Raw genomic sequence first — 17,781 nt, 5'->3', positions numbered from 1 at the left:
TGTGAGTCTTTATTAATAAAGTAAGCAGACAGGCTGTTGTCTGTTGTGGAAGTTTTCCGTTTAAATAAAGCCTGCAGACGAGCGGTGAGCAGTAGCTAACATTCTTTAATCAAACACAAAGAACAGAAAAAAACAAGCTTGATGAAGTCCCTGCATGACCGCAGGGCAGGTCAGCAGAGTCTCTCTGAGCCTAGCATGGCTCTCAGTTAAATGCGTCTGTGAAGGTTCTCAGTCATCCAGGTCATCGTAGTCAAAGGAGCTTGCAAAGAAAACTGGACTTCTTTAAGTTACTTGAAGACGTTTCACCTCTCATCCGAGAGGCTTCTTCAGTTCTAAGGTCAAATGGTGGAGAGTCCAGATATAAACCTAGTGGGAGTTTCCCCCCACAGAGGGACAAAAGGACCCCTGATGATCCTCTAATCGCCTGAGCCAAGGTGGGAAACTGGGCATGGGTCCCAATCAGCCAGAGTTTCGGGTGAGTTCATTGTGAAACCTGGCCCCACCCTATCATGCGAATTCCTGAGGTCAGATGGCCCAGGATGTGAGTGGGCGTTAAGGCGTCTGGGGAGGGATCTCAAAACTGGATTATAGATGGCAGAGAGTTGGTGTCGTAAACCCGCCTCTGTTCAAAGATGGTCGCTCACAGTGGACATAGATGCTTCTTTCACTCCTCTTTCAAACCATCTGTCCTCTCTGTCCAAAAATGCTCGAAAGAGTGACCTTTGACCTTTAGATGCAGATGGACTGCTGAGTCTTGTCCTGTGGAGGTGGCTCTTCTGTGTTGTGCCATGCGCTTGTGAAGTGGCTGTTTGGTCTCTCCGATGTAGAGGTCTGAGCATTCCTCGCTGCACTGTACAGCATACACCACATTGTTAAGTTTGTGTTTTGGCGTTTTGTCTTTCGGCTGAACCAGTTTTTGTCTGAGCGTGTTGCTGGGTCTGAAATACACTGGGATGTCATGCTTGGAGAAAACTCTCCCGAGTTTCTCTGATACACCGGCTACATAGGGGATGACAATGTTGTTGCGTCTGTCCTTCTTATCCTCCCTCGCTGGTGTCTGGTCTTCTTTTCTGTGCCTCTTTGCTGACTTTAAGAACGCCCATTTAGGATAGCCACATGTTTTGAGTGCTTCCTTTACATGTGTGTGTTCCTTCTTTTCCCCTTCAGGCTTAGAGGGAACATGTTCTGCCCGGTGGTGTAGGGTCCTGATTACTCCAAGTTTGTGTTCCAGAGGGTGATGGGAGTCAAAGAGGAGGTACTGGTCCGTGTGTGTGGGCTTCCGGTAAACTTCGATGTTGAGTTTGCCGTTCTCTTCAATGTGCACGGCGCAGTCCAGGAAAGGCAAACAGTCGTCCTTTGTGTCTTCCCTGGTGAACTTGATGTTTTTATCCACAGCGTTGATGTGCGCAGTGAAGGATTCCACTTCTTGTGTCTTGATTTTGACCCAGGTGTCGTCCACATATCTGTACCAGTGGCTGGGTACTCTTCCTTTGAAAGAGCCAAGAGCCTTCCTTTCCACTTCCTCCATGTAAAGGTTGGCTACAATAGGTGACACGGGGGAGCCCATGGCACAGCCATGTTTTTGTCTGTAGAAGCCTTCGTTGTATTTGAATATGTAGTGGTGAGGCAGAGGTCTAACAGTGTGCAGGTCTGATCGGGGTTGAAGTTGGTCCTGTCTTCCAACGAGCTGTCTTCTTGTAGTCGTTTTCTGACAGTCTCCACGGCCTCCGTGGTGGGTATGCAGGTGAAGAGAGAGACTACATCAAAGGACACCATGGTTTCATCTGGATCCAGGGTAAGTTTCTGGACCTTGTCGGTGAAGTCAGTGGAGTTCTTGATGTGGTGTGGGGTGTTCCCCACGAGAGGTGCAAGGATGGTAGCAAGGTGTTTAGCAATGTTGTAAGTGGCTGAGTTTATGCTACTGACTATGGGTCTGAGTGGGACAGCTTCCTTGTGGATTTTAGGAAGTCCGTAAATGCAGGGTATGGCATCCCCTGGGTAAAGGCGGTGATATGTAAGGCGGTCAATAATCCACACCTCCACAGGACAAGACTCAGCAGTCCATCTGCATCTTAAGGATAAAGGTCACTCTTTCGAGGATGCCAATGTTCACATTTTGGACAGAGAGGACAGATGGTTTGAAAGAGGAGTGAAAGAAGCATCTATGTCCACTGTGAGCGGCCATCTTTGAACAGAGGCGGGGTTTACGACACCAACTCTCTGCCATCTATAATCCAGTTTTGAGATCCCTTTCCAGACGCCTTAACGCCCACTCACATCCTGGGCCATCTGACCTCAGGAATTCACATGATAAGGTGGGGCCAGGTTTCACAATGAACACACCCGAAACTCTGGCTGATTGGGACCCACACCCAGTTTCCCACCTTGGCTCAGGCGATTAGAGGATCATCAGGGGGTCCTTTTGTCCCTCTGTGGGGGGAAACTCCCACTAGGTTTATATCTGGGACTCTCCACCATTTGACCTTAGAACTGAAGAAGCTTCTCGGATGAGAGGTGAAACGTCTTCAAGTAACTTAAAGAAGTCCAGACGCTTTTCTTTGCAAGCTCCTTTGACCTCAGTTAAATGCCTTCTCCAGGAACAAAATGCAGTACACAGCTGTTTCACACCTTAAGGGTCACACTCCCTTGCTACCTCCCAGAGTCCTCGAAGACACAAAAGATTCTTCCTGTGGAGTCGTCTGCTCCCACCAACTTCCTTACTACACCCCCACCATTTGTCTAACTGCATGAGTGTGAGACATGCTAAAATCCAGTGGCACCAAGGTATCATACAATAAAGTAATGTGATTAATACATAAATAAAAGAAATTCCTATACATGTCCTGCAGAGGGGCGTGGCCACAGACTGAGGTCATGAAGACAGGTACAGAGCACTCGCTGACCTCAGTGTCAGCGCTCTGATGGATCAGCTGTTTGTGACACAATAACCTGATTAGACTTAATTATCCTGACAGCAGGTGACTTCCTGTCTGACATCAAGCCCTGCCTCTAACAGCGGTATTAGCTCCTGGAAACCAAAGAAGAAGAGTACCTTCCACTTTTTTTGTGTGTGATTTCTTTTTGAGCCTAAAAACTACTTATAATGTGTTTTTTAAACACACAGGACTATAGTGGACAACAACAAAAGGACAACTTTGGTTTGAAATTACAGCTGAATTTAGAAAATCAAACTGGACCACTTTACAGCTTTAGAGCAGAGGTGGGGAACTCCAGACCTCGAGGGTCGGTGTCCTGCAGGTTTTAGATCTCACCCTGGGTCAACACACCTGAATCACATTACCAGGCCTCTGGAGAACTTCAAGACATGTTGAGGAGGTCATTTATCCATTTAAATCAGCTGTGTTGGATCAAGGACACATCTAAAACCTGAAGGACACTGGCCCTCGAGGCCTGGAGTTCCCCACCCGTGTTAGGGTGTCATTAAAAACCTTTAATTAGATGAAAAAACAAAAATCTTCATTATTCTTGTTTTCTGCTGTTTGCTACCAGGACGATATTAACCTGTATATTTAGCTGAACAGACGTAGTTCTTCCACCATCACTGATGCTCCTCTCCTGGCGCCTCATTGGCTGTGACACTTGGTCCTTCACTGTGGTTCCAGTTGTTAGAAGACTCTGAGATCGATGGCTGTGAAATATAGATCAAAGCTTATGTGAGTTCCTGTGGGAACCGATCCAACCAATCACAAGTTGACTGCAGCACCAGTCTCTGGTCACTCCACAGACAATCCAGCCCCAGACCATTAGCAGCAGTGGGGGCAGAGACTTGTAGGCAAGGAGGTTTTGCCTGCTAACCTACCATCGTTGTCCTGCTGATAATTCTGGTCAGTGGAGGCAACCACATGTACTGACGTGGCAAAGAAAACCTTTGTGTTGGCAGGTGGTGTTTGTTGTTGACAGCGGGGTCTGAGGAGCAGCTGCCAAACCTTCAGTTTATCATCCATGTGCTTAATCGGACTCCAGTGTTCTCGGACTTCAGGCTCACACGAGTACTGAAGTACCGGATACTCTCAACACAGTAATCTAATGTGATACTACGCTGGATACATTATCCTGGAACTAAATGATGCACACAGTTCGTGCTGGCCCACCGAGCACCGCCCCGCCCGAGTCAATCTCCTCGTCAGGTAGTCCTGTGTCTTCCTCCTCTTCGTCGTGTTCTCCTAGACCAGGCGTTACTCCTCCTCTTCATCCAGTCTGAACCTCCCTCTGCTGCGGTGTACAAAACCCTCTGCTTCACCTTTGTACTCCAACAGCAGCACTGAACCTGTCCTGGTGTCTGCTGCAGCTCACATTCAAAGAAAGACAATTTCACAGGTAATAACCATGTAATAAACACCACTACATGTAGTTACTATGGTAACAATAGTAGTAGAGGGAGAGTATTTTGCTAACCTCTCCTCTTGTTGGTGTGTCGGCGGTTTTGATTGAAAGGAGGTGGTAAACTGGTCACATGACATAAGTGGAAAGCCCAGGATGTGGGCTGGGTGGGCGTCACAGTCCGAGGATACACAGGTGACACGTACATGAACAAGTGGGCTGGCTCTCAGAAAGTTTCATGCAGTCGGGGCTCTGATGTCACTCACCTGTCCAGGTAAATGTGCGTTTCTTTCAGCTTCATCTTACACCGGCAGCTTATCTGACCTTTGTAGGAGTGTTTAGCTGATTTTAGAGTTTAGAAATGTGTTAACATAGAATGTAGAACTATTGTAGAGACATTGACACTGCCCTTAATATAATAAAGGCCTCACTGTGTCGTGAACTTAGGAGTAGATTGTAGGAGACCCCTCCCCCACTTGAACTGTGAAAGTAAAACAGAGAGGCGTTAATGCTGAGTGGAAATTCCCCAGAGGATGTTTGGGTGGGGGTCTCAACATTTGTAACTGGATAACTGGTCTGGAAGGGAGATGGGTTTTATGACCTAGGGAGTCACCTACACCCAGTGTTTTAACTGTCACGCACACACATCCACACGCACACTCACTCATGTGCACACACATACACACAGGTATGCGTACACAGTCACTCACAAGCACTCACATGGGACACGTGGGAACGCGCACATGTAGGCATTCATGTGCTCGTGCACATAGACACAGAGTTTGCAGCACACCGTGGGGGTTTTATGATGGGGTCGCCCCTACAAAACTGTGTTTCACAGACAAAGCAGTGAAGATTTTTTGCAGAGGGACACACCGGCCTCGTCTTCCCTTCTAGAAGTGCATGCTTAAATGAAGATGAATAAAGGTTTTGTGAAATGACAACTTTCGACGAATAAAAGAACCGGGGTAAAACTGATTTCGTAACACCTTTGACCTTCGACGTTCAGAGGATCTTCACTGTTCGGATGAATCTCTGACCAAATGAATCAGGTCGCTGCTGTTTACCTGCAGCTGTTATTTCTGCTGCTGCTCAGTTATGTGCTGATTTATCACCTGAACACTGAGAACATCATAAAACCAGAGAAATACAGGGCCTGTGCTTAGCGCTGCATCCACTCATGGTGCAGTTACACATGTGTGTTAAGCATGTGTTAGACATGCAGCTTTAAATATCTGGTAAGTTATAATTGCTTAATATAATCGCTTCATGTCCTGATCGACCTCAGGGCACAGACCTCAGGTCAGCTCTTTGAATCCTTCTGTTTCAAAGGATTCAAAGTGACCGATCACATTATGACCCCGCCTCCTTTGGGCAAACGTAGTTCCATACAGTCACATGATCGTCTGCTGGTTTTAATCATCAGATCACCCACTGAGAACAGGGTTGTCTTCCTCTTCATCATCATCAAATTCAAAGTAAAGATTTAAATCACAGACTAAAAAAACCCACCAGCAGGCAGAGCGTCTTCAAGTTTTTATTGTGGAAAACTCACACGGGAAACAGCGTGTGTGTGTATTACAGTGTAATTATAGTGTGTGTGTGTGTGTGTGTGATGATGATGGTCAGTGGGCTCTCCTGGACAGCAGCATCTCTCTTATGTTGTCCTCAGCTTCCTTCACGCTGCGTTCAAGGTACACCTTCCTCTGCTGGAAATCACAAGCACAAACATACTGTCAGTGCTTAGCTCTGTGTGTGTGTGTGTGTGTGTCGCACACCAACGCTGTTCCAACCTCCTGAAATCAGACTGCAGGACAATTCATTCCTTTTTTTGTGTAAATCACAACAACAGTTACATCAACGTGTTTCATTTTTAAAGTAAAGACTCTAACCCCAACTATCATGTGACCCTCTGTGTGTGTGTGAGGGGGGTCACATGATAGTTGAGATTGTTGCCAAGGGCCCCTCTATAAGCACCTGGCAACAGTGAGAAGGAAAAACTCCCTTCTGACAACCGTGTTCAGTAAGTTTAAGGTGAAACAGGTCCCAACTCTGGATAGTCCTATTTTGAGAGCTGCTCCAACCAAAGTGGGATGGATGCCGTCTCTCCTGACAAGACTAGGTTTCCCTAACCCCACGCAGAACACGCCCACACGCGTGATGTCAATCAGTAGTTAGCCAATGAGAAGAGGCGTGTGCATGCGCACCTCCAACTCTTTGATCTTCTCGTCAGCCGTCTTCTGTTTGTCTGTCAGCAGGTTGTTGATCTCCTCCTTGGACTGCAGGATGAACCTGAAACACATCATGATTGAACCAATGTGATTGGCTGACACCTGCGTGACGTTCAGGTGTGTTAAGGTTGAAGGTAGGTGACTCACATGCGCCCCACACCCTCATAGAGTCGCGTGTTGTCGGGCAGCGTGGCGATCTCGGCGTGCGTCAGTTTGGCGTGCTTCTGAACGCGCGTCAGCTGATCGATCTGCAGATCGGCCATCTTGACTTTCTGCTGCGTGTCAATCATCTTCACCTGCAGCTCGGAGAAGGCCTGCGGAGCGCACCTGGGTTAGTCCCCATGGTAACAGAGCCTGCCCACTGTGAAGTACCCGCCCCCTTTAGCCCTACGTCACGGCGTCTCACCAGAGACCCACAACCCACTCGCACACGATTCCGCTGCGTCAGTATGACATTAGGGGCTCTAACTACCTCACGGTGACGACACAAGGCCTGAGCGCAGCTGTGTTAAAGTCACGAGCGTGACGGTCTCGGTGTCCCGCGGACACAGACGAGGTCGTAGGCAGTTTAAATCGGAAACTGGAAAAAAAACACTCGATCACGTGTGAAACAGCCGCGCTAGTCACACACACAGGTGAGGAGCTCCTACCTTTTTCAGCTCCAGATCTACGGGCGCCGCCATCTTCTTTCTGCTCCCGACTCTGAGGACACACTGCGCATGCGTGAGAGCCTTCTTCTTCTTCTTCCTTTATCTTTTTATGGGCGTAGCAAAGAGCGTCAAGTGCACTACCGCCACCTGCTGGACTGGAGTGTCTGTCTTGTTAATGTTTGCTTATAATGGAGCACTGTAACAAAAAATAATTTCCCCCAGCGATCAATAAAGTATTCTGATTCTTATTAGCTGTGTCCCAAAACGTCTTTCGGAGGACCCCGGCCTTCACGGTCTACGTGGGCCGGGTCCTCCAAAGACCGAGAAGGCCGGAAGTGCGAGGCTGTGAAATAAGACGGTCCAGCCTTCAGATCTGCGTCACCGCTGTCTCGGTGGAGTTTAATAAACTCAGCCGTCTGCTCCTTGCTGTCTAAAATATAACAGGACACTGGAGTAAACTCGACCATCTCACACTTCTGTTTAATCAGTTTTCTGTTTGACGTTTATTCAGCTGTGTGAAAACCACCCGGGGGATGCGAGAGTCAGTACGGATTCAGATCGAGCAGACCAACATCATCGGCACTATTAGATTCAATAGAATACATCACAAATACTACAGACAAAAAGCAACATGTGGCTGGGTTATTCAGAGACTTGACGAAGGCATTTGACTCTATAGATCCTGATATATTAATAAGAAATCTGGAACGTTATGGTGTCAGAGGGGTCGCTCTAGATTGGGCCCGGAGTTATTTAGGTGACAGGAAGCAGTTTGTGAAATTATATGGTGGTTGCTCCTTATGTATGCACATTGCTTGTGGTGTACCCCAAGGGTCAGTTTTGGGTCCAAAATTCTTCAACTTGTACATTAACAACATCTGTAAAGTGTCCAAAGTATTAAAAGTGGTTCTCTTTGCTGATGATACAAACATCTTCTGCTCTGGTGATGATCTGCAGAATTTATTGGAGGATATGAAATAAGTAAAGTGAAGTTCTGGCTTGATAAAAACAAATTATCATTAAATTTGAATAAATCTAAACTTATGTTATTTGGAAATAGTAGTTTAAATACAAATGCTGAGATTCAAATAAATGGTGTTGATATTGAAAGAGTCAGTGAAAATAAATTTCTGGGGGTAATAATAGATGAAAAACTTAACTGGGAGCTCACGTAAGATATATTCATTCCAACGTATCACGAAGCATTGCAACATTAAACAAGGCAAAGCAGGTATTAGACAAACATCCCTTCATGTTCTCTACTGTTCACTGGTTTCACCTTACTTAAGCTATTGTGCAGAGGTCTGGGGCAACAACTATAAAACCACATTACACTCACTTTGTACTCTTCAAAAAAAAAGCAGTTCGAATCATCCACAGTGCAGGTTACAGGATCGTACAAACTCACTATTTTTGCACTGAAATATTGAAAATCGCCAATCTAGTAAAATTCCAAACAGCACAAATTCTAATCAAAGAAAAAAATAAGGAACTGGCAGGTAATATTCAGAGTACGTTTTTTCTTGTTGAAAGAAGGAAGCTATAATTTAAGGGCTTTTTGTCACTTCACAACAGGGAAGGTTCGTACTAAAAGGAAAAGCTTTTGTGTTTCTGTGCATGGAGTGAAACTGTGGAACAGTCTGAATATGGAATGAAAGCAACGTCAAAACATAGAACAGTTCAAAAAGAGTTATAAAAATATGATCTTCTCAAACTATAAAGAAAAGGAAAATATTGAAATTAAGTGAATCTCTATTTTAAAAATGTCATGATGTGATATTATAGTATATAGTTGTTCACTATTTTTATTACAGATTATATCAATGAGGAAGCAACTAAATATTTTTTTTTCTTCTTCTTTTAGAGGGAAAGAGAAACAGCTGAGAAGAGGGACGGGGGAGAAGGGCAAAAAACAAAAACCAACAGAATGGGCAGAAAAAAAACACATATATCGATCACCTGGATCACCTGCTGAGAAAGAAAAAAGAAAACAAGCAGAAGAGAACAAGAGTAATAGAATAAACAACATCACAATGATATATGGGAATATGACAGTAAATACTAAATATTAAACATTATTGTGCAGCACATAAGATCAACAGAACACAGTGTGCTTTGAGGTAGGAGCCAAAAAGGGTGTAGTTTGTGGGTGTGATCACCCGTGTGTACACCTGTGAGCATGGACGCGCTTGTTTTTAAAAGGTTCCTTCATGTAATGATCTGCTAGAGGGTGTGGGGGGGCCACAGCCCCGTCCTCCAGGGCATGAAGCAGGTATGGAGGAGATCAAAACTCCAGACATCCAGAGGCCCCCAGAACACAAGAGACCAAGGAAGACCAACAGAGGGGCAGCCGCGCCACTGTCCCAGAAAGAGCTGAGGAGAGTCCCAGATGAGGGCTCACTCAGCAGCCGCGGAGCAGAAGCCAGGGGGAGTTGCAGTGACGCGCCCGTGAGCTCCGCCGGCAGCCAGCCGTGCCTGAGTGACCGAGCCCCAGGCCGAGAGGCCGGGGGCACCCCACCTCCGAAGTGGCCCGAGCGAGCCCCAGGCTCCAGGCCCCGATAAGCGGCCGCCAAGGAGTGAGCCGGTGTGTACCCGGACGCCCATCCCCGGACACAAAGAACCACCAACGCACCGCAACTAAATATTAACTGATAACTTATGGGATTAAATCGGTGTGTACTTCTTCCCACTTCCTTTCAACGTGTAAACGAATCAGAACAGCAGCGATATTGAAATGCATTGACTTTTGTATAGTATAACTTTCTCTCTCTTATTTTCTTTACTCAAATCAAATCACTTTTATTGTCACATCACATGTGCAGGTACATTGGTACAGCACATTCGAGTGAAATTCTTGTGTGCGAGCTTCACAAGCAACAGAGTTGTGCAAAATACAATAACATAAACAGGCAAAATATACGAATGGCTAAATCTGAAACTAATAAATATATGTACAATATATAATAGTATATGCAAAAAAAAAAAAAAAATTTCTGGATGTGTATACTAAATGTTTTTCTACGTGTGTGTGTGTGTGTGTGTGTGTGTGTACACATATTTTACAAATTAAATAGAGTCAACAATAAATAAAATATACAGAGTTGAATATGTGCAAAACAAGTGGCATTTATATACAGTATGGAGTGCATAATGTTAAAGTTCCAGTAGTGAAGCTGAGGTGTCTATGACGTGTTCAGCAGTCTGATGGCCTGATGGAAGAAGCTGTCTCTCAGTCTGCTGGTACGGGACCGGATGCTGCAGAACCTCCTTCCTGATGGAAGCAGTCTGAACAGTTTATGGCTGGGGTGACTGGAGTCCTTGATGATCCTCCCCGCTTTCCTCAGGCACCGCTTCCTGTAGATGTCCTGGAGGGAGGGAAGCTCACCTCCAATTATCCGTTCAGAGCACCGCACTACTCGCTGGAGAGCTTTGCAGTTGTAGGCGGTGCTGTTGCCATACCAGGTGGTGATGCATCCAGTGAGGATGCTCTCAATGGCACAGTGATAGAAGGTCCTGAGGATGCGGGGGCTCATGCCGAATCTTTTCAGTCTCCTGAGAAAGAAGAGGCGCTGCTGCGCCTTCTTCACTGTTTTGTTTGTGTGTACTGACCACGTAAGATCCTCAGCCAGATGTACCCCAAGGAACCGGAAGCTGCTCACTCTCTCCACAGCAGCGCCGCTGATGGTGATGGGGGTGTGTACTTCTCTGCACCTCCGGAAGTCCACTATCAACTCCTTTGTCTTTGCGACGTTGAGGGTGAGATGGTTGTCTTGACACCAGTGGGTCAGGGCGCTGACCTCCTCCCTGTAAGCCGTCTCATCACCGTTGGTGATAAGACCCACCACTGTAGTGTCGTCCGCAAACTTCACAATGATGTTGGAGTTGTTAGTGGCTGTGCAGTCGTAGGTGTAGAGTGAGTACAGCAGAGGGCTCAGTACACACCCCTGTGGAGCACCAGTGTTCAGTGTGATGGGGGATGAGGTGATGCTGCCCAGTCTGACCACCTGGCGTCTGTCAGACAGGAAGCTAAGGATCCAGCTGCAGAGGGAGCTGCTCAGTCCTAGATCCTGCAGTTTCCTGTCCAGCTTCGAGGGAACGATGGTATTGAATGCTGAGCTGTAATCTACAAACAGCATTCTCACATACGTGTCTCTCTTCTCCAGGTGTGACAGGGCAGTGTGTAGTGTCAGGGCTATGGCATCATCAGTGGACCTGTTGTGGCGGTATGCAAACTGTAGAGGGTCCAGTGAGTCGGGTAGTGCAGAGCAGATGAAGTCCCTGACCAGCTTCTCGAAGCATTTGCTTACGATGGGGGTCATGGCTACAGGTCGCCAGTCGTTCAATGAGGAGATGGTGGAGGATTTGGGTACAGGGACGACGGTGGCCATTTTGAAGCAGGCTGGGACTACAGACAGAGAGAGGGAAAGGTTGAAGATGTGCGTGAACACTCCAGCCAGCTGAGCCGCGCATGACCTGAGGACGCGGCCGGGAATCCCGTCCGGACCAGTAGCTTTGCGTGCGTTCACCTTCCTGAAGCACCTCCGCACATCCTCCTCAGACACAGTGTGCGCACTGACGTCATCCGCGGTGCGCACACTGTCCGGTCTCATGGTGTTCGCTGCGTCGAATCTAGCGTAGAATACGTTTAGATCCTCACACAGAGAGGCCGTGGTCTGCGGTGTGCTGGTTTTCCCTCTAAAGTCTGTGATCGTGTTTAGTCCCTGCCACATACTCCACATACTAAATGTACCTGTATATTGTTTACATGTTTGAAATAAATTAACAAACAAACAATATGGACATTCTGTGTCCATTGTTTATTTCATTCTGAAACCTAATTTTTATTTACTTTATTCCAAACAGAAGTGTTTATTTATTATTCTGAAAGCTGGAGACAGTGCCAAATAGTTCACTGATATTTTGTTGAATTACAATGTGGACACTCTGCAATAATTTAACAGAAGTACTTGTGTTTTACTTGAAGTTTTATTTTTTCAATGTTTTTCTATTTAAAGTTTTCAGGGATAAGCCTCTTGAATTTCTCTAAGTAGAAATATATGTAAAAAAAAAGATTTTAAATTTTCTTGTAGTTTATTGCACATTTTTGCAATTTATGTAATTACTATGGACTTAATGCAGACATATTATTAAAATTTGGGCTATAACGGTTGTATTGATGTATAGCAACTTGAAATGCTACTACACCATGTAAAAATATAAAGTAAGCTCTGGCAGACTTGGTTCTATGGTAGGTCTTAAAGGGTTAAATCATCAAACTGTAAATCATAGATTTTGAATTGTTATTGATCCTTTACTCCTGGTCCTCAAGTGTATATTTATTCTCTTACTCTTCTTATATTTATTGTTTGTTTACTTGCACTGCTGTAGCTGCAGCCTCGTCGTCTCGTCTCTATATGCTGGACTGTCTGTAGCGGAGATGACAATAAAGTTTACTTTGACTTCAGCAGCGCGCAGGCGCACCGAGGGCTCTCGCGCTCACTTTTCGCGTATAAAATTTCGAAAAAACATCGGTGCAAATTATAAGTCTGTATCATGATGTCTGGTGTTTTCGTGTTTGTTGGTTTGTTTTTATTTTGCGGGTTGGTGATTAGATGCTGCTCCAGCCAGCCAGAGAATCCCCCGCTCAAAAACCGCTACTGTTTCCACCCACTGTGTTTCTCTCCTCTGTGGATGAGATGAAAGGCTGCTGTGAACACAGGTAACAGAAGGTAGAGCCAGGCAGGTGGAGTGAGGCAGGTGTGATGTTGGACATGAAGGAAACTGAAGGAAGTCTGCACTCCTCCTCCTCTGCTCATGCGTGACTCCGCCCCCGGAAACGGAAGTCTGTATGCGCGCGGAGTTTAATTTGAGCAGCATCTCGCGCGCCGGTCAGTGGGTTTCAAAACAGCAGCGAGCAATAATCGATAATCAGCGATCGATCCGTGAACATGGCGACCCCCCCGAAGAGGCCGTGCCCCCCTCCCCGCAGCCCGCCGCTGAACGGCAGCTTTTCCCGTCAAAGGAAGGAGAAGAAGATCTCCATCGAAGGAAACATAGGTGAGCTCACCGGGGCGCGCGCCCCCCGGACCGGCTGGACGCTCACGGACCCCGACTGACCCGGACCGACCGGGGCAAACTGAGCCGGGGGACCGACCCGGACCGCCGGTTAACGAGCTCTCAGGCCCGGGTCTGTAAGTCCGTGAGCCTCCCGCCTTCACGGAAACAAGTGGCGCCAAAACCGCCCGCTTATCATCAATAATCAGCTGTTTGTGATCGATAAATAGCTGTTTCTAGTCACAGTTAGCTGTCCATGGTCAATTGCTGTTTATATCGCAAATCAATTGTTTGTAGTCAATACTCAGCCCTGTGTTCAATAACCAGCTGTTTATAGTCAAAATTTGCTGTCAACAGTCAGTAATCATCTGGACGTTTCCATCAACCGAGTGATTTCTTACGATAATCGATTGATCATCAGCTGTTTGAACTCAATTATAAGCTGTTTGTCTTTGAAAATCAGCTGTTTGTGATCAATAATCAGCAGTTTTTAATGGAGCTGTGCTGCTGGGGTTAGAAGGCGGAGGTTTAAATTTGGGTGTTAAATAGGTGGAGCTTGCTCCTTTAGGTGTTTGAAGGTGAACGCTGGTCATGTGGAGTCTGTGGGCGGGGCTCAGGTGAGCCAGACTGATGGAGGTTTGCAAGTCGAGGTCAGACCTCCAAAGGTTGATTCTGTTCATCTGGACACAGCGTTTTGTGGAGAAACGTTCTGTCACTCATCCAGGTGACTTCTTCAGTCTCAGGTCAGAGTTTTGATCTCCAGAGCGAGGACGTGACCTCATCACTGAGGTTGGGGTCAGGTGACAGCGTGAGGAGTGTGAGCAGAGACAATCAGAGGTTGAATCAGCTGCTCATGGTTGCCATGGTTTTACTTGATCCTGCGGTCACATGACTTCCTGCAAAAGTCAGCTGTTTCGGTCCTTTTCTTAAGCCCCACCCACACAGGAAGTCCTACGGCATCAGCATTAATGCTGATTTCCTGTATTAGTGTGTGGAGCATCAGTAGCTCATGTCATGTCAGGGTTACCTGAACAGGTGTGATTCCTCCAATCAGGCAGGACCAGAGATCTGTCACATTTCTGTGTCTCACCCGTGTGTCTCACCCGTGTGCCTCCAGCTGCAGGAAAGTCGACATTTGTGCGCCTCCTTCAGGCAGCATCAGAGGACTGGGAGGTCATCCCTGAACCCATTGGCAAGTGGTGCAACGTGCAGAATGACAGCGATGACGTTTACCTGGTGAGCCTGAATGCAGCACACATTCTCTAAAGTCTGTGTTTACTTGCTTGTTTACCTGCTTGTTTACCTGCAGGAGCTGAGCTCATCTCAAAAGAGTGGAGGAAACCTGCTGCAGATGCTGTACGATAAACCCAGCCGCTGGTCCTACACCTTCCAGGTAACACACCTGGCTCCATCCCCTACCATAGCAGCACTGTGTGTCAGACTATGTGTACCTGTCTCAAGTGAGTCTCACCTGTGTGCAGAGCTACGCGTGTCTGAGCAGAGTTCGAGCTCAGCTTCAGTCGCCATCAATCAAACTTCAGCAGGCAGAAAACCCCGTCCAGTTCTACGAGCGCTCCGTCTACTCCGACAGGTAACTTACCTGACAGGTCTCCAAAAGGTTGCTTCTGTTCATCTGCACGTAGCGTTTCATCATCATCAGGTGACGTCTTCAGTCTCAGCTGACTGCAGGTTTCAATCTTATAAACATAATGACTGAAACCAGCCCACTGAGGGAACAATGGGCTGGGAGGTCAGTTCCTTAATCTTAATTATGTAAATTCTCATGACCATTGATCACCTGACAGGTAACTCGCACGCATTTAACACAGACACAGGTGTGAGACATGTAACTCCTGTGTGTACAGGTACGTGTTTGCGTCAAACCTGTTTGAGAGTGGCGACCTGTCGGAGACGGAGTGGAGTGTGTATCAGGACTGGCACACCTGGTTACTGAACCAGTTTGAGTCCGACATCGCTCTCGACGCCATCATCTACCTCAGAGCCCCGCCACAGGTAAAGACGTACAGGAGAACCTGGAGAGTCCTGCCACCTCAGGGTAAACGCATCGCCCTCTGTGATGGGCTCTCCTTCCTTCGGTTGCCTTCAGGTGCCGTGTTTGTGTGTGTATTTTTCAGCGCTGCATGCAGCGGCTGCTTCATCGCGGCCGGCAAGAAGAGCAGGAAATTCCTCTGGAGTACCTTGAGCAGCTGCACTTCAAACATGAAGCCTGGCTCTACCACAGGAACCTCAGGTAACTATATGCCACTGAGCGTGCTCAGAGCCTCAGCGGTGCGTTCAGGAGCGCCTTTTTAACCTGTGTTTGCATTAAGGTTGGACTTTGATTATTTGAGCGAACTTCCTGTTCTCGTCCTGGACGTCAACGACGACTTCAAGAACGACCGCATCAAACAGGAAGCCATCATCGACAAGGTCAGTCTGAGCTTTTATTTTGAAGGTTTTCCTTCTGATGATGGTGGTTTTATTTGTTTTTCATACACGTCCCAAACCGCTCTGTTTCTTCTCTTGGTTACAAACAACCAGTGAACCACTTCTTGTTTGCTTTTATGTAGAAGTCATTGACTCCTCGTCTGTATAACGAGTGACTCTGTTTGTCAGGAGTACCGTCACTGTCAGGGTAAATTGTTAAATGTTGCCATTGTTGCACTTAAATGTGTAAACCGTGCCTTAAACTGCGTGGTTAGATATTCTTCTGTTCGTCCGACACATCTATGATGCTGGAGGAGGTAATCAGCTGTAGCTGTTTAACTACAGGCAGGTTTCATGTGAGATTCTGGTTTCCTTATCTTGTGAAGGATGTCCACTCCCGGCCATTTAGGGGCTCGCCTATGCTTGCATATGGTGAACCATTAATGTTAAGCCATATACGGGTGTGGGGAGATGGCCTTTGGATAACCAGGAAATGTGGTTAACAGTTGTGAGCATATATTGTGTGGCAAGAAGACACACACACAGACGCATGCGGTGATTTTAACCATTTGTGGGTGTTACAATGGGTGGTGCTTGCATTCACTGAATAAAAGGCTGCAGGGAAGGCTGTTTCTTGGAAGTTGGCTAGGAAACAGTGGGGGGTGATGCGTCTCTGAACTAGCGGGCCTGCTGAAGCGCAGACCCAACGATCGCCACGAGAGGAAAGACCGTCAAGCTTTTATTGGGGTTTTTAACAATCAGTATCTTAATTCTTAATAGAAATCTCAGTCTTTGCTGCATTTTATATTCTGACGTGTGCCTGTTTATATAAAGCAACACGCCTAACATGTGTTTAATCTGTTTTTGAACATCGTTCCTGAGAGTAACTGAATAAACTGTGTAAACTCTGTGACCTGCGCAAAAGTTTGTATACTTTGAAGTGACAGTAAAATATGTCAGATTCTTCCATGTTTGGCTGTTTGTTCATGTATGTGCTGCTTACATCTTTCTGTGCTTGTATTTAATTCTCATTTAACTTTCACCTGGTGGTTTTATTTTGAAAGGCTTTTGTAATCTGGTAACAGGACTTAATTTTTGTCTGCAGGTCAGAGAGTTTCTCACCACACTGTGAAGCTCATCCACCAATGAGAGGTGCTGGGAGAAGTGGTGGCGCGTCTGATTGGAAGACTGATGTGTTTGTTTTTTTGTTGTTTTGTTTCTTTAACTTGTTTTTATATTTTTGTAGTTTAACTGTGTGTGTGTGTGTGTGTGTGTGTGTGTGTGTGTGTGTGTGTGTGTGTGTGTGTGTGTGTGTGTGTGTGTGTGTGTGTGTGTGTGTCCATGATATATTTACTTGCTCTTAGCTTCATATTTATCCTTCAGTCTGATCATTCCTGTTTGTCCTGACAATGAGGTGTTGTTGAAGCCACCACGATGCCTTCAGGGACCGTTGGTGTTCTGGTTTCTGTGTGAATAAAGTCAAACTGAATGAGCACGCCTAGTTTTTTTAAAGACCAAAGTCCAACATGTCAGTGAAGTAAGTGTGTGTGTGTGTGTGTGTGTGTGTGTGTGTGTTCAGGCTCGCTCACAGCTCAGAGGTTTAACTCTGTGAAGCTGGATTTAAGAAATAACTAACTAGTTATTGGAGCATGTTTAGCGCTGTCTTGTGGCGGTAAAGAACGTGACAGTGTAGTCAGGTTAACCAGCGGGCCACCTGACTCAAACAGGCTCCCCTCCACACTGATTCATTCAGTCTACAGACCCGAACATCACAGCTAATGAGTGGATTCACGTGTTTCACTGCAGCTCGCCACAGCGAGAAACCGCCGACAGCATCAGAGAGACACAACGACGAGCCTCTACAGTTCTTATTTACCTCTCAGTTATTGGTTCAGTCGTTAGTTAGCGCCAACCAGGTGACGTCATGTTTTGTACAGGCACAGGATGGCACTATGGACACTCCTTTAAAGGCCGTGCCACAGATAAACCTGTGACGGTGTCAAAGTAGGGCTCTTTGCTGGAAACCAACCTGAACACGTATGTTTGACCTCTGAGGGTTACTCAGACTGAGTGTGATG

General features: G+C 46.5%; 2 protein-coding genes across 2 annotated transcripts; one reads left to right on the top strand and one right to left on the bottom strand.

The window, feature by feature from the left end:
* Window positions 1–5,862: 5,862 nt before the first annotated feature.
* On the bottom strand, window positions 5,863–7,306 carry pfdn1 (prefoldin subunit 1). The gene is made up of 4 exons (XM_085471282.1): window positions 7,223–7,306; window positions 6,720–6,886; window positions 6,549–6,633; window positions 5,863–6,050 (listed from the first exon to the last, which is right to left on the bottom strand). The coding sequence occupies exons 1-4, from the start codon at window positions 7,253–7,255 to the stop codon at window positions 5,967–5,969; spliced, it is 369 nt and encodes a 122-aa protein (XP_085327408.1). The 5' UTR covers window positions 7,256–7,306; the 3' UTR covers window positions 5,863–5,966.
* A 5,681-nt stretch (window positions 7,307–12,987) lies between these two features.
* Window positions 12,988–17,196, top strand: LOC146701000 (deoxycytidine kinase 2-like). The gene is made up of 8 exons (XM_085471281.1): window positions 12,988–13,279; window positions 14,394–14,512; window positions 14,586–14,669; window positions 14,758–14,867; window positions 15,142–15,289; window positions 15,412–15,527; window positions 15,607–15,706; window positions 16,809–17,196. Exons 1-8 carry the CDS (start codon window positions 13,171–13,173, stop codon window positions 16,833–16,835), a joined length of 813 nt encoding a protein of 270 aa, XP_085327407.1. The 5' UTR covers window positions 12,988–13,170; the 3' UTR covers window positions 16,836–17,196.
* Window positions 17,197–17,781: the final 585 nt, after the last annotated feature.

This window comes from Copadichromis virginalis, linkage group LG10, assembly GCF_057382275.1.
Source record: "Copadichromis virginalis isolate Kocher_CV1m ecotype Utaka linkage group LG10, C_Virginalis_male_GT1.1, whole genome shotgun sequence".
Lineage (NCBI taxonomy): Eukaryota > Metazoa > Chordata > Actinopteri > Cichliformes > Cichlidae > Copadichromis > Copadichromis virginalis.
The sequence above is the reverse complement of the archived record's forward strand: the minus strand, read 5'-3'. Positions and strand labels throughout refer to the sequence as shown.

Bases quoted from the DNA above. Each gene is read 5' to 3' on its own strand.
- pfdn1 (XM_085471282.1), bottom strand. From the start codon at position 7,255: ATGGCGGCGCCCGTAGATCTGGAGCTGAAAAAG. The intron at 6,887-7,222 runs GTAGGAGCTCCT...TGCGCTCCGCAG, and splicing joins TAGATCTGGAGCTGAAAAAG to GCCTTCTCCGAGCTGCAGGT. The intron at 6,634-6,719 runs GTGAGTCACCTA...GATGTGTTTCAG, and splicing joins TATGAGGGTGTGGGGCGCAT to GTTCATCCTGCAGTCCAAGG.
- LOC146701000 (XM_085471281.1), top strand. From the start codon at position 13,171: ATGGCGACCCCCCCGAAGAGGCCGTGCCCCCCTCCCCGCAGCCCGCCG. The intron at 14,513-14,585 runs GTGAGCCTGAAT...GTTTACCTGCAG, and splicing joins ACAGCGATGACGTTTACCTG to GAGCTGAGCTCATCTCAAAA. The intron at 15,707-16,808 runs GTCAGTCTGAGC...TTTTGTCTGCAG, and splicing joins AGGAAGCCATCATCGACAAG to GTCAGAGAGTTTCTCACCAC.